This window comes from Hylobates moloch, unplaced genomic scaffold, assembly GCF_009828535.3.
Source record: "Hylobates moloch isolate HMO894 unplaced genomic scaffold, HMol_V3 SCAFFOLD_1, whole genome shotgun sequence".
In the NCBI taxonomy this organism is placed as follows: Eukaryota; Metazoa; Chordata; class Mammalia; order Primates; family Hylobatidae; genus Hylobates; species Hylobates moloch.
This window is the reverse complement of record NW_026652276.1, coordinates 69,520,829-69,544,767: the sequence shown is the minus strand read 5'-3', so window position 1 is coordinate 69,544,767 and position 23,939 is coordinate 69,520,829. Positions and strand designations below refer to the sequence as shown.

Below are 23,939 nucleotides of genomic sequence, written 5' to 3'. Positions count from 1 at the left end.
CTCTGTTGCAAATCCCTGACACCCCTGGGTGAGATGAAGAGGCATTGGGCAGGTGTCTAGCTCCTTGGGATGTGGGCTGGCCGAACCTGCTCACTTGCAGCTGGAGGAGGGTACAGAGGACAAACAAGAATGTCCTGGAGGGACAGGTGGGTAGGGAGGTTCAGGAGAGATTCCCCTGGGTCCTGGGTCCAAGTTCAGAGTCCCTCACCTGGTTGCCCTCCCTATGGGCCACCACACATCTGTCCTGAAAGGTGTCATTTTCAGCTTCTGACACTGTCGTGGAAGGGAGGAGAGTCCTTTTTGTCCAGATTAGCTGTGTGCCACGTGTTTAGGTGAGAAAGTGGCTGGCAATGATGTCTCACCCTGCGGAACTTCTAAGGAAGTTTTAAAAAGGCACTCCTTCACTCCCTCAGGTTTTCTTTCCTGCAGATTATCTTTGTTTTCCCCCAATTTAAATATACCTCACTGTATTCAATTATGTTGCTTAAAAGCTATGTATATATTGATGTGGGCAAAATGCAGTATTGTTTTTAAAACACCAAGCATTTTATTTAAATCTGCAATAAAATCAAGAATATCTGTATGTTACAAATACTGAAAAACACACATTCATGTTTTATACTTTGGGTTGTCATAACCATGGCACACCTGTATCATATTGTTTAGATTTTGTGTTGGCTGGTAAAAAGGTTGGTTGGTAGAAAGGTCGTTTTTCTTCTTCTAGTACTACAGAGATAATTTATAGGAAAGCCCGGTGCAGCTATTTTCTGATGGGAAAATTGGCATTTGAAGTTGGGTTTCTAGATTGCAGCAGAAATCCGTTTTAGTGCATGAACAAAGATTAATCCGCATAGGAAAGTGTTTGCAGCAGAAATCTGTTTTAGTGTGTGATCAAAGATTAATCTGCATTGGAAAGTGAGACTCTTGGCTTGTGTTAACATTAGAGTTTGGATATATGGTGTCCTTGGGCCTCAGGGAAGTCCAGTGTGGAGAATACAAGGAAGCCAGAATGTGCTTCCCAGAAAACCTAGTTACAGAAGCTGTAAGGCTGACCCCTGAGGACAGTGACCAGTGATCAAAATGACAGTGCCAAAGGAGGCCAGCAAATTCAGACTTGACTCATGATGACATTGAGGCCAGGAGGATCCGTTTTTCTGCTGGGTGGCACCTGCAGAAGAGATTTAGCAACAGTGAAAGAACAAAAAATCAGACAGCTAATAGCGTCAAGGCTCTGGGTCAGCTGTAAAGGGTGGGCTGTATTTCAGGCTAGAACTAGGGGTATGCAAGACAAGAGGTATCCTGTATGTAGGTATGGCAAGGAGAAGGCAGGCTGTGGACCGCATGTAGGGCCAAGCTCCATCCCAGCAAGGGAACGGACATGCTCATCAAGGAAAAAGGCCAAGCACGTGAGGTGGATTAGGGAACGCTGTGGCTTTGTTGCCCTGAGGTGCAGCCCTTCCTTCCACCCTTGGACTCCTCCTCTCCTCATGCCAGATAACTGGACACATGGGCGCCCAGGGATAGCTCTAGACCTTCCCTGACGGTGGGGACAGAGTTCCCCATGCCGAAGAAGACTCACTCGAGAGGCAGAAGCAGAATGGAGGACAGCAGAGCCTGGAATTGAGTTGAGGAAGACAGGTGGACAGAATAAATGCAGTAAGAGCAATCATTTAAAGCTGTGACTCTGACTCCTTTCCATTTTTGGATAATTTTTAGGTTTTGGTTGCTGTTATTGTTGTTTAGAGACAAGCTCTTGCTCTGTCACCCAGTGTGGAGTGCAGTGGCGTGATCATAGCTTACCCTAACTTCCAACTCGTGGGTTCAAGGGATGCTCCCACCTCAGCTGCCTGAGTAGCTGGGACTACAGGCATGTGCTACCACACTTGGCTAATTTTTTAATTTTTTGTAGAGATGGGTCTTGCCATGTTGTCCAGGTGGGTCTCGAACTCCTGGCCTCAAACAGTCCCCCCACCTCAGCCTCCTGAAGTGTTGAGATTACAGGCATGAGCCACTGTGCCTGGCCAATTTTCAGTTTTGATATACTTTTAAATATATCTAGCAAAGTTGCAGGAATAACACAAAGGACTTACCTAGAATTTTTCCCAAATTCTGCCAATTGTTTACATTTTGCCCCATTAGCACCAGTCTCCCTTTCTCTCCTATATTTTTCTGAATGATTTGAGACATTGTACTCTTTTGCCCCTAAATACTTGAGGGCATGTTTCCTTAGAGCAAGGACATTTTCTTATATAACCATAAGACAGTTGTCGAAATCAGCAAAGCTGGTTCCTTTTAACACTAATAATAATACTCAAACACCATCCATAATGTTTTATAATTTCTGTTCTATTATTTTTAAACTGTCAACGATTGAAGTTTTCATTTAAAATGTAATTAAGGTTCTTTTTTTCTTCCCACAGTGTTGAAAGAGAAAACACATACATTTTTTTTTTCAAATATATTACATGGGAGCTTTTGCCAAGTTTACAGAAATACAATTGAAAGTGGAGTTACAACATAATGACACCAATTAGATAAAGTCATCAGAGAGATCAAAGGAATTTTCAGAGTGACATGCTTTATATCTGTTTACCTTGGAATTAAGTATTTACAGTGCTATCTCATTTTTGAGAATAAAACCGAAATCATAAATGGGCCACACATGGGTTTCTTACAACTAAATTTTCACCAATGAGTATATTTTGGCACTAATTCTGAGAGCACAGACTGGGCACTCTATTCCTCTGTACTTCCTTTTAAAATACAAAATTGATTAGTATCCCTAGATTCTGATGAATTAAATTTAGGTTTTGTTTTTATTGGTATCAAGTGATCGTCATGCTTCTCCTATCCCTTCTCTTAAAGCAAGAAGCTTATTCATAAAGAACATCACAGAGAGATTTGACCATGTACATCATATGGTTTCAAATGGCTTCTTTCATCCTATCTCCAAATCACTAGCATTATGTTTGTAGGTCTTCATGCATTAGGCTGATTTTTCTTTAAAGCATCTGTTTCTTGAATTAAAATGTGCCCTTTGGCAGAATCAATCTGAGAAGCAATGATGAAGTAGAGGAAATGGGAACTAATATTTATTGTGTGCCTGCGTTGTGAGGAGCTTTACTTGAGTTATCTCATTCAGTCCTTCCATCAACCATCAGGGGTGCCATGGTAATATTTCTGCTTTATTATTGAGGAATCTGAACCTCCGAGTGGTTGAGAAATTCAATCAGTGATTCTTTCACTCAACAGCTATTCCCTGAGAGCTTCTTCCTATGTCCCAGGCAAGTGTTCTAGGGTCTGGGTATGCACTGAGAGAAAATAGATGCCATCCTGCCCTCCATTAGTCTGTGGTTAACAGAGGAGAAAAGCATTGAGCCACTCCACACTCAGATGCGGAGCATAATGACACGTTACCTGGGCATGCCAATGACAGAGACATGATGCTGAGGGAGAGAATAACTGAGGGACTCATGTGGACTGGGGGTTGGGGAAAGCCACTCTTAGGAGGTTATGTTTAAGCTCAGGTGAGGAGAAATTGGCAAGGGCAAGTGGCAGAAGTACATTCCAGGCAGCAGGAGGCTTGAGGAGGAAAACTTCGTGTGTTGAAGGATCTGAAAGAGGGCAGAGTAGCTGGAAAGGAATGAACTGGGGAGGCGAGTGGGGGCTGAGGCTGGAGGGAAGACAGAGGCCAGGTTGTGTAAGGGCTCACAAGTCTTGTTAACAGCAGTGGAGATTTGTAGAGGTGGGATTGGAGCCCATGTCTGCCTGGATCTTCATTATTTATTTATTTATTTATTTATTTAAGACAGGGTCTCACTCTCTTGCCCAGGCTGGAGTGCAGCGGCATGACCTCGGTTCACTGCAGCCTCGACCTCTTGAGTTCAAGTGATCCTCCCACCTCACCCTCCTGAGTAGCTGGGACTACAGGCATGCCCCACTACAGTCAGTTAATTTTTGTATTTTTTGTAGAGACGGGATTTCACCATGTTGCCCAGGCTGGTCTCAATGCCTGGATCTTTAAGCTTGTATCTCCCCAAGTCTCTCAGCCCTGCCCTCTCTCATGCCCCACCCCCTCAAACATGTGGCACCCTAATATTCTCTTCCACACTATTTTGCAGAATAGCTAAAGCACCACTTTCATTATTGACACCTCCTAGTCTTTATGCTGGGAAAAGTAGGGCCTAATCTGTTATTTGATGATATAAAGTATGGGCCTGGGTGAGACCCATAAGAACATACTCTGAAGAGAAAACAGAGTTGAGGTTATCTAGAGTGGAGAGATGACAGAAACCAGGATCCACTCAAATGACTCAAGGGGTGCAAAATTCCACCATAAACAGAGGCTTCCAAAACCACACAGAGCTGTATTACGGTGATTCCTACTACATATATACAGTAAGTATATATTGGCTCAGATTGACAAGGATGTTTTCAGATTGTTCATGGGAACTTGGAGCAGCAATAATAGAAAAAATGATAATGGAGGGGAATGAAGAAAGTCATTGCAAACAACATGTGTGGGCAGAAAAGCTGGCAGAGTTTAGAAGGAATTGAAGTCCAAAGTCTTGGCCGGGTGCGGTGGCTCAAGCCCGTAATCTCAGCACTTTGGGAGGCCAAGGTGCGTGGATCATCTGAGGTCAGGAGATCTAGATCAGCCTGACCAACATGGTGAAACCCCATCTCTACTAAAAATACAAAAATTAGCCAGGCATGGTGGCGGGCGCCTGTAATCCCAGCTACTTAGGAGGCTGAGGCAGGAGAACGGCGTGAACCTGGGAGGAGGAGCTTGCAGTGAGCTGGGATTGTGCCACTGCACTCCAGCCTGGGGGACAGAGTGAGACTCCATCTAAAAAAAAAAAAAAAAAAAGCCGGGCGTGGTAGCAGACACCTGTAATCCCAGCTACTCAGAAGGCTGAGGCAGGAGAATCACTTGAACCTGGGAGGTGGAGGTTGCAGTGAGCTGAGATTGCGCCACTGCACTCCAGCCTGGGCGACAAGAGTGAAACTCCATCAAAAAAAAAAAAAGTCTCTAAAGATGAAGAATGCCTGAAGCCAAGAAGTAGCATGCTCTGGGCCAGTGAGTGTGGAAAACAGACAGAAGTCACTTTTCTTCTGTAGTTTACATTTTAGTGACCAATGTGCATGGCTATGGCAAAAGCGAAGAGACCCTATGGATACTGTATGCCCCCGGGGGTTACTGGGTAGGATCAGACTTAAGACAGGTGAGTTATATATGAATGCTTCCTGAAAAAATTGGTCAGAAAATAAACTGAGAAATGCATAGTGCCTCTGCTCCAGTGGCTTCACATGTTGAGGGACAAAGCCAGAAGGGATGCCTCTGCAGTGGGAAGCCCAGGTGTCTCTGAGCCGGCAGTCTTCCTGCCCCATAAATCTCCACTCAGTCCCCTCTACCCGGCCTGCCATCCCTGGAGCAGTGCACTGCAGAGCGAGAAAGCAAAAACAAGATGATGGCAGTTTGCTCAAAAGGGTCGATAGTCATGGGCTATTACTTTCTGTGAAATGATCCTTTATTTTAGGTTTTTAAATGATCAGTGCATCCTAATTCTGTCTGATTAATATGTAGGCACTTTTTTGTAATTTCCATGTTTCCATGATTTCTATTACTGACATTATTGTTAATTGTATAAGAGCTGGGCTTCATGTGAGTTTTAATTCAGAATAATTATACATAATATTCATCACCCTTTGAAGACTAATATGGTTGAATAAAATGTTGTCAGTCAACTGTTTCTCTGTGAACAAGGAGGCAATGGCTGTGTTTTTCACTGTTCTTAGTCCCATTTATATGTTCACTGGACTGTAGTAGATCCAGATTTAGTGTGATGAGAGGTAAGGATTTACTATGCAATAACATTGCTAGAGCACATTGTTTTACGACTTTCAATTAAGCAGCACTGACCTACTGTGTGTGTCTTGCTCTCAACTTGAGCTTCCGTAAGAGAAGCTTATGGTTGATTAATTACTCAAATATACAAAGTGTGCACTAACTAAAATTACACTCATACCAGTGAGCCCATGAAATCTCTGAACCTTTTAGTCATATGAAGGGCACAAATGGGTTGAGTGTGCTTCAACAAGAAATCAGGGGCTTTAATATTATTCGCAATAAATAGTTGCAGATCATTTCACCTCTGCTTTTAGGAATGAAGTGTCTTTAATTTTCTCTACCCGATACACCACTTCCCTCCCTCTTTTCCCCATTTCCAGCCCCCTTGAGGCGCCACATCTAGGCCTGCCCTCCCCTTCAGCACCTAATACTTTCCTTGTTTTCCCATCAAAACCATCCTCCAAGCAGCAGGCAGGGCGATCTTTTAAAAACACCCATCTGTTCTTGTCACTTCTCTACTTAGAATGCTTCCTGTCACATGAGGATGATGGTTAAAATTCTTACCGTGACCTGCAAGGCCTTCCCTGTCCTGGCCCCTGTGTGCTGAGGCATCACTACCCTCCTGTCTTCCCCAATTCCCCTTGCCCTTATTCTCCACCCTACTGGCCTTCTTTGTCCCTTAACACTCGACCTGCTCCCTTTCTCCTTTCTCGCTGCCCCTATCCCCCAAGCCTCCTCAGCCTCAGATTCAATATCATTTCTCTGACTCCCAGATCTGAATTTGCCCTCCCCACCTGAACATGTTTTCAATGCACCCTATACTTTTTTTCCTTTCCGGCACCTAGCGTCATTGTGCGAATCCAGGTATTTGTACTGTCGTGTGTTGGTAACTGTGCTCACTAGCCTGAAAGGCCTGGGAGGGGTCCACCATGCCTCCTCTGTCATCCCCCAGCAGGCATGCAGTCAATATTTGTTGACTGACTAAATGAGTGTGGATTTATTCTGCTGTTGCTGCAGGATTAATCTGACTGCCTTCTATGACTGAGACTTGGCTAAACTATTATTCTTCAGAGGAAATAATTCTACTTTCACTTGAGAGTACTTGAGGCTCCCTACACATATGGGTCAGAATCTTGAACTGTCACAGGCCAGGAGGAGAGAGCATCTCTAACAGGGGGCTTTGTCTGCAACTTTATCTGCTTGCTTGTAGCGTCATCCCAGTTGGGCTTTAGTCAGGGGCTCTTATGTGATTCAGGTTTGGAAAGCATCTTCTATTAGAGCTAAAGTTGTGATTCTTGCACTCCGACCACTGCTCTCAGCGGGTTAGCCGTGAATTAAAAATGGTCATAAATTGACAAGCAGAATTTTGCTTCCACATAGAAATGTGTATAAAAGGGCCAAAGAATGTAATTAGGTATCACTGAAAGGGCTCCAAAGTTATTTGTGCCCCATTATGCGGATGCTCTAGAAATCCAGGAACAAGGAAACAGAATAACTTGCCTTAAAGGTCAACTCAGTCCAGCCAGTGATCTGTTGTGGGAGAGGCAGTGCATGTGGCTTTAAACAGGTATACAGAAAGCTTCTGCTTGCAGGCTTCCATTTATAACTGCTTTGCTTTTTGCCTTCTTATCTACCATTCATTGGTTTAAGAATTCTGTAGCACTCTGGGATTTTGGAGCCATGTGTTTTGTCCATTTTCATATCATCTAGAGGTTGTGAAAGAACTCTGGGCAAGAAACAGAAAAAAAGGGTCTAAACATTATGTCACTTTTCTAAGCCATTCTACTGTCTAATCATGAGGCTTTCAGAGAAAGTACAGGTGACCTGTTCTTTGTCACGAGATTTTATGATCTCAGCTTTAGTATGTTGGGAGAACCTAGTGGAACATAATGAATGGGACCTTATGATGAGACACATCCCCACATCCCCAGAACAGTCCTGTGTTATTCTTTCCCAATCCTGGACGCTGCCTCTTCTTATTCTGTCCCTATTCTGAGCACACCCCCACCCCAGGTGTTTGCAGCAATGCCTGTCAATTATCCCTGTGGCTTCCTGTTTTTAATGCTTTTCTGGTGCTGATTATCCCAGCCAAGGGGTTTCAGACATATCCCCAGGGAGCTTCTGATGCTTTCGCTACAGGCTGGTGATGGCCCAGGAGGAGGGGGAAAGCAAGGGGACAGTTGTGGGAAGGGGTGTGCCCAAAGCTCAGGCAGCATCCGGGTGGGAATGTGGTAGCCGCTGGGTGCCAGCAGTCGCATGCCACTCTGGCCTGCCTGGTGGAGGCTCCTCCTTGGCAGTGGACAGCAGCTTGGAGAACACCCAGAAAAGGCCTCACGGAGTGCCAGGAAGGCCCTGACCTCCACGGTAGGGAGTCTTGCCTGCCAGGACCCTGTCTTCTCTTGTCAGATGGCTCAGCTCAGTTCAAGCTGCCAGCCTTCCTTTCTTCTCTGCATCTTGCTTTGTAAACTGAGTCTCAGAAAGTGACATGCCTCTATAATGTCTCCTCCTTCAGGAGATGCCACCCAACTTTTGTATGCCAGCTCCTGGGCTACCTCTAGGCCATATGGAGATTTTGTGCAGATTATAAAAAGGGGCCCCCTTCCCCAGGCAGGAGCAGCCCCAGGCCAGGGCTCAAGGCTTGTGCAGCAGAGCTGGGTTTACCCCCACCACCCCCTCCCCAGTCTGTTGATTGCTCTGCCAGCCTTCCAGCCAGAATTCCTCAGTGCTCTTGATGGAGACAATTAATTGGCTGTGAGGTGGACCAGGTTTCAACCTTTCTAAGACTGTCATCTTTTGTTTCATATTAGAAAATATTAGTATAGTCTGTATACTAATATTGTATTAGTCAGTATACTAATACATTTGCAACTCAATCTGAGGACAGGCATCTGGCCTCACTGACCTGAGGACTTCTCTCCCTTCCCATCCCTTCTTTCTGCCTTCCCTCTTCCCTCTATTCTGAGGCACAGGCACTTACTTTGCTCTAAAAACTGGCCAATTGTAATTGACAGGTTAATTTTTTTAAAGGATTCTCTTAGTAACAAACAGCTCAGAGGGCAGAAAGGCTTTGCTTGTGTTTGTTAGGTTATTTCTGGGCTTTCTCTCTTGTGCTCTTCCTTTCTCCATCACTTTGGAACTCGTTGCTTTCTCCTTGGACTATTTTACCATGTGGGTGAAAAATAGGTGGTATATTATAAAATTATTTAAGAAAGTCTATTATTTAAATTCTTATTTTTCCACAGGTCCATTTAGCAGATGATCAGTAGGTGTGTTGTGGGTCATTGTGTGCATATCAACAGCCTCAGTGATGTGAAGCTGTAATGTAGAAAATATTCTTTCTCAAAGCTGGAGACTATCTGGTTGGAAAATGTCATCAAATATACTGGGGTTCACTTAATCCTTGGTTTATTGTTACAACTACCATTATTATTATTATTATTATTACTACTACTACTACTACTATCCAGAACCATTTACTAAGTGCCTGATATGTGCAGGGAACTGTTATAGATTTTATTTCTCATCCTCACAATGGTCCTGAAAGATGGTGCTGTTATCCCAGTTTCCTTACCCAGGAGACTGAGGTAAGTAACTGACCCACGTTCACACAGGTAGCATGTGGTGGAATCGGAATTAAGACCCCAGTCTTGTGTGATTTAAATGTCTGCATACTTTCCGTAACATCAGAGGTTCTTGGCTTTTTCCACTGAAGCTCCCAAATGCAGAGGAAATCAACACATAATGCCTGGGGTCTATACCCTTTGTAGCTAGAAGTAGCCAGCAGCCAGATCAGAATTTCTTTGAAGTCTCATGCTTTAATCTTTAAAATTTATGCAAATTTAGCTTTCTACTCCATAATATAAAAGTATAAAAATAATCCTTTAAACTACTTGACATAGAATAAAATTTGAGCTCCAGGAAGAGCTCCTGTTTATTCTTCTCACGTCCCTTTCTGCTCTGCTGGGTCCCACACAGGGTGTCTGCAAACCTCGGTTGTGAAGGTCAGCACTGCACTGTGATGCATCTCAGTTAAATTCTTAGTACCAGTCTTGTTGATAAACCTTTCCATTAAGGTGAAAACTGTCACTTGGCCAATCCTCAACCATAGAAGTCATCTGAACAGAGGGTAGAGTCCCTAACACTTCATAGACAAGTCCTAAATTGGTCTTTGTTGATTCTTCATGGAGATCTTTGAGTGACATCTGTCTGGCTGGAAGTTTAGAGATGATTTAATCTTGTGGTTTGTAAACTTTTATTTTTTAAGAGCCAAAGTCATTTTTCAAATGAAACTATTCTTGGAACTTTAATTTATGAAACAAAAAATAAAGACACTCTAGTGACCATTGGGGCTGAAGGCCATGCTTGTGTGGTGTGCCCTCGGCTGAGGGTACTCCAGGGAGTACAGATTCTACAGAATGGATCTAATTCAAAGCACTCACTTTACTGATGGGGGGAGACTGAAGCCAGAGAGCTTGAGGGACTTGTCTGCAATGACCCAACTGATTAGCAGTAAGGAGCCAAGCCGGCCAAGTGCTTCTAAGACCCTTGAAAGTCCTTGAGGTTTTCTTGTCATTTGAAGAACTGATTTCCTAACTGCCTTCAGAGGTCCTGGAGGGGTCCTGGAGGGTTGGGAAAGGGAGTGTGCATGAGTCCTCCTGACAGGGGCCTCCCACGTGTATTAGCACCATGGCAGGGTGGCCTCAGTGTCAGGAGTGAGACTGGTGCCCTGGGTCTCAGAGACAGAACTCAATCCAGACTGGTGACTTGCTACACAAGCCACCCCACCTCTCGAAAGGGCCTTGTAGAAGTTTCTCTGTACATGAACAGGATGCTCTGTAACAAAAGCCTGAGCTCCCCCAAGTGTTGCTTGAGGCATGCATCCTCAGGGCCACCATGCAAGAGTTTTGGAGTAACACTAGAGCTCACCATTCCCTTCTCCACCTTAAAGCACTGATTCGGTGTTCTACTCTGTTCTTCACCTGACTATTGATTTATCTCTGCTAACTCTCTATCATTGTAGGACTTGAGCCAAAGACATAGCTCTTTCCCAAGTGCATATAGCAATATGAAAAACGACTGAGTGAGGTCATTGATGTTGTTAAGGTGTTAGAGTGTGTTGGGATCCAGGGAAAGGGTTTACAGGAGGAAGTGCACCAGGGCCCCAGAGAGGACATTGTCCAAGAGCTCAGCCAGGCCACCACACACCTCCACAGCCGGAGTGTGGAGGGCATGTGGGGGCCACATAAAGACCTGCTGAGTCACCTCTGAACCACTGCTGACCCCAGGTTTAAGCTGACCTGTGCTGACTTATATGTGCAGGCCTTATTAAGCACAGGCTTGGCAATCCCCTTAAGTTTCATTTTGATTTTCGGAGAACTTGAAGTGACTATTAAACTTCTATAAAGATATGAACTGCTCCACAACCTAGCATTACTGATATGGTCATCTCTCTTTTATTTTTTTCAATTCATCAGCTAAACACCAATAAGGCCTACTAGAAGACTGCCCAGTATCTAACTCCCCAAATCCCTCTACCTCAGGAGGATTTTACAGTTGAAGGGAATTACCCCACCACTGCATGGGATAATCAAAGAGAGAGGACTGTCTGCTCATGCCACTGTGGGCATGACCCTTGCTCCCAGGTGCCATGCATGCTCTGTGATTTGGCTGCAGGCCAGCCCCATCAGTCCAGCCCCTGGCCAGACAGACACAGTGGGTGGTTCCATGGCCTCAGTGTTTGCTCAGCAAAGAGCGTGTCAGGCTTGGGCTCCCAAAATTGTACCATTGGCCCTCATCTATTTCAGGCCACATAGACATGGTGCCATCTGGTTTAGCAGTTGTCATCTTGAAGATCTAGAATCCTTATGCCCCAATCCTCTCCAATAACCTCTAGACAGTTTCTCCATTGCACCCCATGAACACAAATAGTGTCTACACACCAATTTGAGGGCCATAAACTCTATACAGCTTCCCTGTTGAATGTGGCTCATTAACTTCCAAGGTGATCTTCCAGCCCCGCTTATTCATTGTAGAAGCCAGATCTTCCATATTGCATATGTTTAGTCTCTACTATTCCTTTTATCTATTGTTGTCTAACCAAACACACCAAATGTAGTGTCATGAAGCAACCACCATTCTATTATATGTATGGATTCCCTGAGGAATCTGAAAACGGCACAAAGGGATGGCTTGTCCGTGCTCCACACTGTCTTGGCCTCAGCTGGGAAGACTTGAATGGCTGGAGTTGATCTGAGCACCTGGGGGCTGGAATCATTTGGAGGCTTCAGAGGCTGGCCTCAGTTGGACTGTGGAGCAGAGCACTTCTGTGTGGTATCTCCATGCAGCTTAGCTTCTCACCGTGTGGCAGATGGCTTCTGAGAGGCAGCACCCCAGGAGAGAGCATTTCGAGACCAAGTGTTCCTGGAGACCAAGGAGAAGCTGCAAGGCTTCTTCTGACCTAACCTGGGAAGTCACACAGCATCACATCTGCTGCATCCTATTGGTTACAACAGAATCACACAGGTCAGTCCAAGTTCAAAAGGAGGGGAACTAGATGGTCCCTATTGATGAAGGAAAGAGAGCGTCACCTTTCAGGAAAGCGTGTGGGATGAGAGATTGTGTTATATTCATCTTTAGAAAAGGCAGGCTGCCTCAGTCCACTGTCTGGCCATGACAGTTCACAACCCCTCCCACATCCAAAATGCACTCTGTCCTTTCTTGAGACTCCCAGAGTTGTTCCTGTTATGGCATCAACTCAAAGTCCAAGATCCCATCAGCTAAATCAGATCTAGATGTGGATGAGGCACCTTGAATGCTGTTTCTTAGGTACAGTTCTCTGATGATGCTTCTTCTCAATCTGAGACCTATGAATGAAAGGGACAAGTTATGTGGCCCCCACACCCAGCAAACAATGGGTATAGGGGATAGGGAAACTGCAGCAGACATTCTCACTTAACAAGGGGGAAAGGTTGGAATATGTGGCACATAAGTTACCAGTCTGTAGCAATTCTGAAGTCCAGCTGGGCAAATGGCATCAGGTTCTTCATTAAGGTCCAATTCTGCTTTCTGGGAGTTGTTTTCTGTGGCTCCTGGCTTTTCTGCCTTTTTTGTTTTTTTGGAGACAGAGTCTCACTCCGTCGCCTAGTCTGGAGTACAGTGGTGCAATCTCAGCTCACTGCAACCTCCACCTCCAGGGTTCAAGGAATTCTCCTGCCTCAGCCTCCCAGGTAGCTGGAATTATAGGCGTGCACCACCATACCCATCTAATTTCTGTATTTTTAGTAGAGACGAGGTTTCACCATGTTGGCCAGGCAGGTCTCAAACTCCTGACCTCAAGTGATCTGCCTGCCTCGGCCTCCCAAAATGTTGGGATTACAGACATGAACCACTGTGCTCAGCCTTTTTTTTTTTCTTAAGAGACAGGATTTTTGCTCTGTCGCTCAGGCTAGAGTGCAGTGATCACAGCTCATTGAGCCTGGAACTCCTGGGCCCATGTGATCCTCCCACCTCAGCCTCCCCAGTAGCCAGGATTACAGGTACACGCCACCAGGCCTGCCTAATATTTTAAATTTTTTGTAGAGATAAGGTCTGGCTATGTTGCCCAGGCTGGTGTCAAACTCCTGGCCTCAAGCAATCCTCCCACCTCTGCCTCCCAAAGTGCTGGGATTACAGGTGTGGGCCACCACACCCAGTCTGATTCTGCCTTCTGGGTTTTTAGTTCTACCTTCTGAGTCATGTTCTCTTTTCATAAAACGTAGTCTGTATTGTAGCTGAGTAGTTCTCAGCCTGCTTCCTGCTCATAGAACTTGAAGGGTCCAAAGGATTCTTTTTATTAGTTACTGTCTCTGTTTCTTACAGTCCAGGATAGTGTAATTTGTATCTTAATAGGTTTCTTATGTATCAATTTATCATCCATTTCATTAGACAAAACCATACCCATGTGCATCTTTGCATAAGCCTTTTCCTACTTTGAACCTTTTTGTGGTTACTGTGGTATAGCATCTTTAAGATTCTTTAAAAAAAGTCTTTTGCGTGTCTAAAACAATCTGTGAAGCACCATCTTAAATCTTTCTGAAGTCTTAAAGCAGGGTTTTACAGTTGCACAGTTGGCCTCCTTACTCTGAGGCTTTGTTTTCCTGCCAATGCCCTATATTTGATCTTTGTCATGAGGCCCTTTCTAACTTTGAAAATCTTTTATTGAGAGAGGTTAGAAATACCTTTATTTTTGAACTCTACAAGTCCTAGACCCTAATTTATATTTACTCTAAATTCTGATTGCAAACTAAGTGACTCCTTTGTTAGCTCATCTGTGTATGCACCTTAAAATATACAGCTAAGAGAAAGCAGCTGCCATGGGTGTTTTTCCCAGAAGCCTCTTTGGCTAGATCCATCAGTTCCTCGGGGGCACTTTTCATTTTCCACATTTCTGCAGGCATCAGTTTTGCTCAACTTTCCACCACTGCAAAACAAGGGTGAGTGTCTTCCATCTTCCATTAATGCTTCCCTCACTCTTTTTTTTTTTTTTTTTTTTGAGACGGAGTGTTTGTCTGTCGCCCAGGATGGAGTGCAGTGGCACAATCTCAGCTCACTGCAACCTCCGCCTCCCGGGTTCAAGCAATTCTCCTGCCTCAGCCTCTCAAGAATCTGGGATTACAGGTGCCCACCACCATGCCTGGCTCATTTTTGTGTTGTTAATAGAGATGGGGTTTCACCATGTTGGCCAAGCTGGTCTCGAACTCCTGACCTCAGGCAATCCACCTGCCTCAGCCTCCCAAAGTGCTGGGATTACAGGCATGAGCCACCGCGCCCAGCCCTCACTCTTCTTTAAACTGTCATCAGATCTCCGCCAGCCCCATCAGGCTTCCTCCCAAAACTCATGCCACACATCTTAGGTTTTGTTGTCCCACCACCTCACTTTCAGGTATCAAATTCTGCTTCAGTTATCTATTGCTGTGTAACAAACCATGCCAAACTTAACAGCATTTGCCAACCATCACTTTATTATGCTCACAGATTTCTGTGGGTCAGGAATTTGAACAAGATGCTGTGGGGAATAACTTGTCTGGAGCCTCATCTGGGAATACTTGAATGACAAAAGTGACTTGAGTGGCTGGAGGTGACTTGGCTAGCTGGGAGCTAGAATTATCTGGAGGCTTCTTCACTCATGTGTTGGCTCCTGGGTTGGAATGACTCCAAGGCTGGAATCAGCTGGGAGAGTTGACCACAGCACTCATGTATGAGCTCTTATTTTCTCTAACTCCTTCCTTTAAATTTTTTTTTTGTTTTGATTGTTTGTATGGTTTTTCGTTTTGTTTGTTTGCTGGATGTCTTACTGGTAGAATCCTTTCTTCCATTTCATTTGAAATCTATTAGAGAGTTTAATAATACATGTAAAATAGAGAAGAACATTAACCATTCTGGAGTCCCATGGAATAAAAGTCGAAAGTTCTAAAGAATGAATAGTGAAAACTAAGTCTCTCTCCTGCTTGACCCTCAGCCACCCAGATCTCTTTTCCAGAGACAATCCTTGTTACTACTTTCTTGTAGATAGTCCACACATTTACAGATCTTTATGTATATTCACACACACGAACATCTTTTATTCCCACAAAATGGTATATACACCATGCTGTAGTTTGCTTTTTAAATTTAAAAGCAATAGATCATTCCATATCTGTATATAAGTAGTGCCGCTTCATTCTTTGTCATGACTTCATACTATTCCAACAGCATCTATTTATCAAAAAATAACCCATCATCATCTCAGAAAGTAACCCAGTGTCCTCTACCAATGGACATTTGAGTAATTTCCTGTTTTGTTGTTGTTTGGTTTACTATTACATACAAGCACATGTGTTTGCGTATGTATTCAGGTATTTCAGGAGACTCTACATCTGCCCTCTGAGGGAGGTTCCTAGCTCAGTCAAAGGAAATATGCATTTTTTTTTTTTTTTGAGACAGCATTTCACTCAGTTGCCCAGGCTGGAGTGCAATGGCATGATCTCGGCTCACTGCAACTTCCGCCTCCTGGTTCAAGCGATTCTCCCGCCTCAGCCTCCCAAGTAACTGGGATTACAGGCCTGAGCCACCACGCCCTGCCAGAAATATGCATTTTAAAATTTGATAAATCTAGTCACTGGCCACTGAATATGGAGGAAGAGAGGGAGGGAGGAAGGGAGGGAGGGAGGAAAGGAGAGAGAAAGAAAAGAGAAAGAGAGAGAGAGAAAGAAAGAAATGAAAGAAAGAGAGAGAGAGAAAGAAAGAAATGAAAGAAAGAAAGAGAGAGAAAGAGAAAGAAAAAGAATTATGTAGATATTCCCAAATTGCCTGCCTCTGAGGTTGTATCATTTTACACTCCTATAAACAATATATGAGATAACCTGTTTGCTTCATTCTCACCAATAGTGTATTAGCAAACTTTTTGGAACTTTGCCAATTCTGACAGGTAAAACATTATATTGCACTGTAGTTTTTATGTGCCTTTCTGTTATGAGTGAGGTTCTGCTTCTTTTCATATGGTATTTTCTTTTATGAACTGCTTTTTAAATTTGTGCTTGGAAGATGAAATGCTGCCCAAAGATCAAGCTATATGCAAATAATTTAGAAATCCCAATTTTCTGATACAGGTTTTATTCTAGTTAGCTGTTTTTATCCTAATTAATATAGAGCATTCTGCAGGGTGCTACATAAGAATGAATCTCCCAGCTTTAGTGAATGTTTATTAAAAAGTGCCCCATCAATTTTAAGGACTGACTTTTAATTTACAAGTATAAATATTTCAATCCTAATTTGGTAATCTTCACTACACTAAAAGCTATTATGCTGGAACCCATGTTGTCTTATTAAATGAATTATTTTTAAATTTAATTCAGCAATGACATGAATGAAACAATTAGAAAGTTTGACCATCAACTGGATATTATGGATATATTACATTTTTTAGCTGTGATAATGGTATTATGGTTTTATTTGGGGAAAAAGGAGTCTTTATCTTTTAGAAATTCCTGCTGAAATAATTATGGATTAAATGATATGATATCTGGCCGGGCATGGTGGCTCAAGCCTGTAATCCCAGCACTTTGGGAGGCCGAGGCGGGTAGATCGCTTTGAGCTCAGAAGTTCGACACCAGCCTAGACAATATGATGAAACCCTGTTTCTCCAAAAAAAAAAAAAAAAAAAAAATTAGCCAGGCGTGGTGGTGTGTGCCTGTGGTCCAGTCCCAGCTATTCTGGAGGCTGAGGCTGGAGAATTGCTTGAACCGGGGAGGCAGAGGTTGCAGTGAGCCGAGATTGCTCAACTGCACTCCAGCCTGGGCAACAGAGTGAGACCCTGTCTCAAAAAAAAAAAAAAAATAGATATCTGAGATTTGCTTCAAAATAATTCTAGAAGGGGTAAGTGGATAAATATGTAGATGAAATAGTATTGGTTATGAGTTAATAATTATTGAAGTTGAATGTTGTGTATGGGGTATTCTATTTCTGTATCTGTTGAAATTTTCTAGAAAAATTTAGAGGCAACAGATAAGTACTAAGTTTGTATTATGTGCAAGACATAGTTCCCTGTGTTAAAGAAAATGGACATTTCACAAGTGCACAGGACCTTTTTTACTTGTTCTGTGCTTTAAGCCCATCCTGAGACACTGTACATAGTAGATGCTCAATATGCACAAGTCCTGAAATCCAGCCCACACACTCCTGCCCACAGGGCTTCTCTAGTTTCTATTCCCACTAGCAGCGACCCTGATGATGTGTTCCACGAGACAGCAACAGGCCAGGTGCTATGGGGCTTGAAGGAAGATGAAGTCCCATTCATTGAGGGATCAGGAAGGTGCTGCCGTGGAGCTCATGGGGATTGACATTAAGGTGCCTGAGACAAAGAACACCCATCATATCCAAGACAATATTTCTAAGCACAGTGAAATGGCCCCTTCAATTTAACAGGAAGTATTTCTTTTAGGAGCCTGTTAGGGAGTTGCTAATGGTAATTAGGAGTCACAAAACTTTACAACATAACCAGTCCTTATCTGCTCTCTCTGGGCCTGTTTTGTTTACAGTCCAGAATAATATGATGCCCAGAAATGTGCTGCTTAGTCAATGCTGTCTCTTGAAGAAGAAGAGTAGATGGTGTCTCATAAGAAAGAAGAGAATCAGAATTAGGAAATTATCTAAGGAAATATCAGGAATGCAGGGTGATATATTGGTCCTGTGGGTATGTCTGAGTGATCACTTAGCTCAGAGGCTGAGGAAATCATGGTTTTAGTGTTTGCATGCAGGTGTTGGTATAGTTGCCTCAGAATGAGAAGAAAAAAAGAATTTTTAAAAAGCTAGTTACATCTTGACTAGAAGGCTCTTTTGAGAAAGCGTCAATGTCACATTACAAACGCCATTCAAATCTACCAAATGGGCCAGATGGTTGCCCCAATACTGCATGCTGCCAGCTGCCCATTGCTACAGATGAAGTCTTTTCTGCTGACGTTTGTGCAACCCATAAGCACACTATGGAGTGTTGATTCTTTTGATGCTATTTAACATGTATGTGTCATCATAATTATAAACCATAAATACACATGACACCATGCAATAAATAAAATTGCCCAGCTTCCATTCTGAAAGGGGAGGAGATTGTATTTATGACCTGAGAAGAGAGGGCGGCTAATATTCATTTTCCATTCTTTATAAATGTCACTCCTCTCTAGTTGGATGCTCTAGATGGCTTTATTCTCACCAAGCCTTATCCCTCCTAAACAGCACAGACTCCTGGGGCTAATACCTTATGCTAAGTGCCAGGTTTTAGAGCAAGCCTGGACCAAAAGTCAGGCAGATACAATTCAGGGGAATCCAAATAGTTCTAAATTAAGCTAAACTATTTTATTTGACACATACCAAAAGTTCTTTGGAGGTCACATAAACAGGCAGGTGTACGATGTAAAAGGAAGTAGGTAAATGGAAGCGAATCAGCTTCTTTCAAAAAAGACGTTTTTCTCGAGATGCATTTCTTTTTGCTTTGAAAGAAGCTGATTCAGTGCCATTCACCTATTAAGTAGGCAGCACATTTATTTGTATCTGCATCTATAAAGCTCGAGTGCCTTTCCCCTCTACAAAAAGCTGAGCTTGTGTTTGTGGGGCTGGGGAGCGGTGCAGGGGGTGCTAAATATCCCACACAATTCAGGCAGCCACAAATATATAAATGAACTGGCAGAGATAGAACTCCTGCCCCCCGGGCACATTCAGTCTTATTCAGGAAGACCTGTTTAGAACACAACATCTTTATTTCAGACCAGAGACCCCGGAGAACACGTTTCATGGCTCTATAAATACAAGGCTCAGATGCTTCCTGACACCCAGCATTTCTGCTTTTTAACATGTAAATAAATGAATGCTCAAAGCAAGTAAATATCTGTGTGTTGAGTTTACAATCTTGTCTTTCAGAAATATCGACAGTATATGGCAGGACTTCTGGCTCCTCCTTATGGTGTTATGGAAACGGGCTCTAACAATGACAGTAAGTGGAAAATGTGAACATTTTGTATCTAAAAATTTGTCGTGTGGTATGTGTTTTCATGTGACAAAAAATATGTCCTACACCAGCTTGTCAGAGTAAATCTCCAGACTCTTTTGTGGATAAACAAACCTGCCAGCTCACAGTGGAGATATTTTTAAAGAAATGGTTAATATAGTATTATTCTATGGTCTTAGCTGACAGAGAGAGGTATGCTCTGGTGCCAGCTGGAACTTCAGCATGCATAGAATACTTTCCCAAAATACCTTCATCTTATAGTGAAATCCTGTGTTGTTTCTGTGCCCTTTTAAAGAAGGGATGCACGAACTGTATTTGTTTCAGTCCCATCTGTATACCTGAGAGCCCCACCTCTTGCTTTTTTTTTTTTTAACTCTGTTGGTGAAGAGGAGAAGTGGGGTGAGTCATTTATTTAATCTTCCAAATCATGGCCTCTTCCAATTCCAGGCCTTTGTGAACTTTAGATGCTCTTACCACACACACACACACACACACACACACACACACACACAAAGTGACTATGGAAGGTGACAGGTTAATTTGCTTAACTGTAGTAATCATTTCACTAGGTATATGTATATCAAAACAGTGTGTTGTACATATTAAATATTTTTAATTTAAAACATCCAGGACTTTTATGAGAGACCGTCTCTGGCTGATCAGCAAAGAAAGGAAGTTTTTCTCTGTGGTATGCTTCTCTAGTGGGTCCCCACTAGATTCAAAGAAACCCGTATGTCCCCTGAGTCTTTTGATCTGTTCATGCGTGTCGGAAACATGGTTAGCGTTCGTTACCATTGCATCTATGAGTCTCCTTATGAAACTCTTGTGTGTATACATATAACAAGATTCCAGGTCCTGGAGTCTTTGGAGCTATAGTGCTTCAGCCAGCAGACCCAGTGATGCAGTAGGTAGGCCCTGCATCTTCAGAGCCACAGCCAGCCACCCTTCAGATCCTCTTCCTGGATCCTAGAATTCCCACCCTCCCTTGCTGACTGGTCACTCACTGCAAGAGATCTCTCTCCCTGTTTGACCGCGATCCTGAGTGAGCATCCTCATTCTCCTCCCCTCATTTCACTATTTCTATGCAGTCTCTGCCCTGTCTCCCCATTTGCCTTCTGCTTTCCTGCAGAGGAGGAGGGTGGGAGGGACAGACTTATCCTTCCTTTCCTCTCTTGTTCTTGCTTTCTTTCTCTCCTGGCTGAGCCAGGGATGGCTGGCTAATTAAAGCACCTGAGTTGCAATCCCAGCAGTGCTGTCTCCTAGCTGACATCTGGCAAGGCACTTAGTCTCTCTGTGCCTCGATTTCCTCAGAGGGTTGTTGTGAAGATCAAGTGAATCAAAATACGTTAAGTGTTTCAAAGGGCGCCAGGCATGTAAAAAGCTCCCAAATGGCGTTGGCTATTATTTCCTCACCTCCAGTCACTCTTCAACCCCTCAAAGTCTGGCTTTTGCCCTATACTTCTTGAATAAACGACTCTAAAGTTAGCAGTGACCAACCAATAACCAGACCCGATTGTTCCCGCTGCCCATGTCCAGACTCCATTCCGCCTTGGTTCCCGGGGCGCCACTGTGTTATCCTGGCTTCCTCCTCTCTCTCTAGCCACTCACATTTTGGTCTCTTCCATAGGTACTTCTTCCCCCGCCCTTACTGAAGAGTTTAGCCATGGCTTCTTTTCTCTTTCCTTCTCCATATTCACTTTCCCCTCTTCCATGGCATCCTTTCCTGCAACTGATACAAACACTTCCCAAACCAACACCTCTGTTTGATCCTTCCAGGAGCAGCCTGAGTTTCCAGGTGACCTCAGGTTCTATTTCTACCTGGATGTCCTGCTGGCCCCTCAAGCTCAAAATGTTGATAAGGGAACAGATTGTGATTCCTGCAAAACCAACCCCTCCTCTGGAGAGGCCGGTTTCTGACAATTCTGTTGTTCTCCTCTTGTGCTGGGCTCCAAACCTCAGCCATTTTGAACTCCTCCTTTCTCTTGCCATCACCCCCGCTTGCCCCGGCCCAGCCCCCTTCCTTTGCGTGTTCACGGTCTTCCTTTCAGTTCCATCTGCAGCCACCTGGCCTTGGGCCTCATCTCTTTGGATTTTAGGGCAGAAATGACTCAACTGGCTCTGAACCTTCACTATCTCACCCTTGGTCTAGTCTAGGCCTGATTTCCCCAAGACATTTTTTACTTTTTATTATGAATTTCAAATGTACAGAAAGTGGAGAGAATGGTACAGTTAACACCCTTATTTTCATCACTTTCATTTAACTGATGTCAATATTTTAGTACTTCGATATATTTCTTAGTGGTAAATTAATATGCATTTTAACATTATTTTTGCCATATTCTTTTCTTCTAATCACAATCACATATACACGTCATTCCAAATACGTCACCACGCATTTTTGAAAATAAGGACTTTTTCATGTGTAACCAGAGCATCACAATCACACCTAGTAGCTGGCATGATTTTCCTTAATAACATCCACCACCCAATCCATATTCAAATGTTCCCAACCGAATGTCTTTATTGCTGATTGCTCAAACTGGACTTCAGTCAAGGACCATGCTATTTCATCTGGTGTTATGTCTTAAACATCTTTTAATGTTGGACAGTCTCCTTCCCTCCTTTCTCCTGATCATATCACTCTGCTGCTTGAAACCTTTCAATGATCTTCCGTTGCCTGCCATGGAAGGTGAAATTCCAAGACTATTAATGTCTTAGCCCAACTGTCAAGTTCCTGTGTGGCCTCAAATCACCTTTTCAGTGTCATTTCTCTACAGACACCCTAATTTCCAGCTACTCATATATGGTGATTTGTGCAACTGTGTATTTATCTTATTGAACCTGCTAGAAAGTAAGCTTCTGTTATATCCCATAACCTCATACAATCAACCCTAGTTCTTTCAGATGGATGATGGATGGGTGGACGGATGAATGGATGATTCGGGATGAGCTTCAGAGTGCTGATCTGAGACCATCCTTCCTCTTTCTGACAGACCTGGGAAGTGATAGCGAGCCTGTTAATACTCTCTGTTTCAGAGAATAGCTCTTCTCTGCCTCTTTCCTGACTGTGTTTTTATGTCTTGCGCAGTCCCAGTTGTGGATCAAAGCTTCTATTAGGGAATGTTTCCAAAGTCTCTTTCATCCTCACCCCTCCTGCATTCTGTACTACCACCTACCAGGATGAGCACTCAGGTTTTTTGCTTTTTCGTTTTTGTCTTTGTTTTATTTTTTTTTAGTCAGGATCTCACTCTGTCACCCAGGCTGGAGTGCAGTGACATGATCATTGCTCACTATAGCCTTAACCAACCTGGTTCAGGCGGTCCTCCCAAGTAGCTACAGGCATGCACCACGATGCCCAGCTAATTTTTTGTAGAGACGGGCTTCACCATGTTGGCCAGGCTGCTCTCGAGCTCCTGGGTTCAAGAGATCCACCTGCTTCAGCCTCCCAAAGTTCTGGGACTACAGGTGTGAGCCACTGCATCCAGCCAGCACTCAGTTCTTTTAATGCTGATACTGTAAATCCTGTGTAGCTCCTTGTGTAAAAACAAAATGTCCTGTTTACTCAGAATTTGGATTATTGTATTTTTTTGTTGCAAACCACCTCATACTGCTTGACTAGTTTGAAGATAGGTGCAAGCCACATGTAAAAATGACCTATGTTTCTGTCTCCTCTATATAAGGTCACTTGTGCCTGCTGTACTGGAGACACTAAGCTCTGCTGGGGCAGTGAACCTCCCAGTGTGGCCACCCTTACCAGGGAAGAAGCCTGAAGGAGGTAAAAAGGAATAGGACTGCCTGTAGTAGATACTCATGAAATGTTTGTAAATCAATGACAAATGAGCAAATGGATGAGTCATTAGCCTTCTAGCTCAGAACACTGAGATACCCCTGGAAACAGCCTCTGCCATGCTCAGACTTGACTTGGAGATAGCAGGAATTTGCTTTGCTCACAATGGAAGTTGTTTTCCAATGTCTTTCATGTGCTACTTGCCCCAGTTTCAACTCACTAGAGCTGAGTGGGGTGGTTTGCAAAGTAAAATCACAGCATGTTAAACTTAGGAGTTGTTGTGCCTTTCCAAAATTCTGAGTGTTCTGGTGCCTAAATCAGTGGAATCAGTTGTTTTCACGGTGAGAATGAATCAGTGATGGGTATTTACCTCTGTGAAAGTAAACCATATGGTAGAAGCAAAATAAGCCTGGGTTTTGGTGTCTGGGCACATGGCCCTGCTCCTGATTCATTGATTTATTTAAGCAGCATTATGTAAGTTTTTATATTTCTAAGCAGCATTATGTAAGTTTTCACAGAAATGCAAATTGAAAACACTGAAATTTTACTTGGTTTGGTTCAGCAAAATTTCAATTCCACTTTACCGGTTGATTATACAATTCATGGCCTCTCTCTGTCTCTTTTTCCTCCTGTAGGGATTCCTGACAAGGAGAACGTGAGTAGCTACTCTCTCTGCCTATCTTCTAAAAATTGTTATAAGGTAAAAAATAATCATGGTAACCCTACCAACAAAGAGAGCTCTTGACCCACATTCAACAGAGCAATAAATATTTTTCTAATCTCAT

The 23,939-nt window shown here is 43.5% G+C and overlaps 1 protein-coding gene across 5 annotated transcripts in view; it reads left to right on the top strand.

Moving 5' to 3' along the window:
• Positions 1-23,939, top strand: part of RAPGEF4 (Rap guanine nucleotide exchange factor 4) — a 333,867-nt gene that overhangs the window by 178,705 nt on the left and 131,223 nt on the right. For all 5 annotated transcript variants that reach the window (XM_032755351.2, XM_032755350.2, XM_058441092.1 and 2 more), the window contains 2 exons: positions 19,280-19,352; positions 23,790-23,809. In XM_032755351.2, the coding sequence (XP_032611242.1) occupies positions 19,280-19,352; positions 23,790-23,809 (93 nt within the window). The remainder of the gene's footprint in view (positions 1-19,279; positions 19,353-23,789; positions 23,810-23,939) is intronic.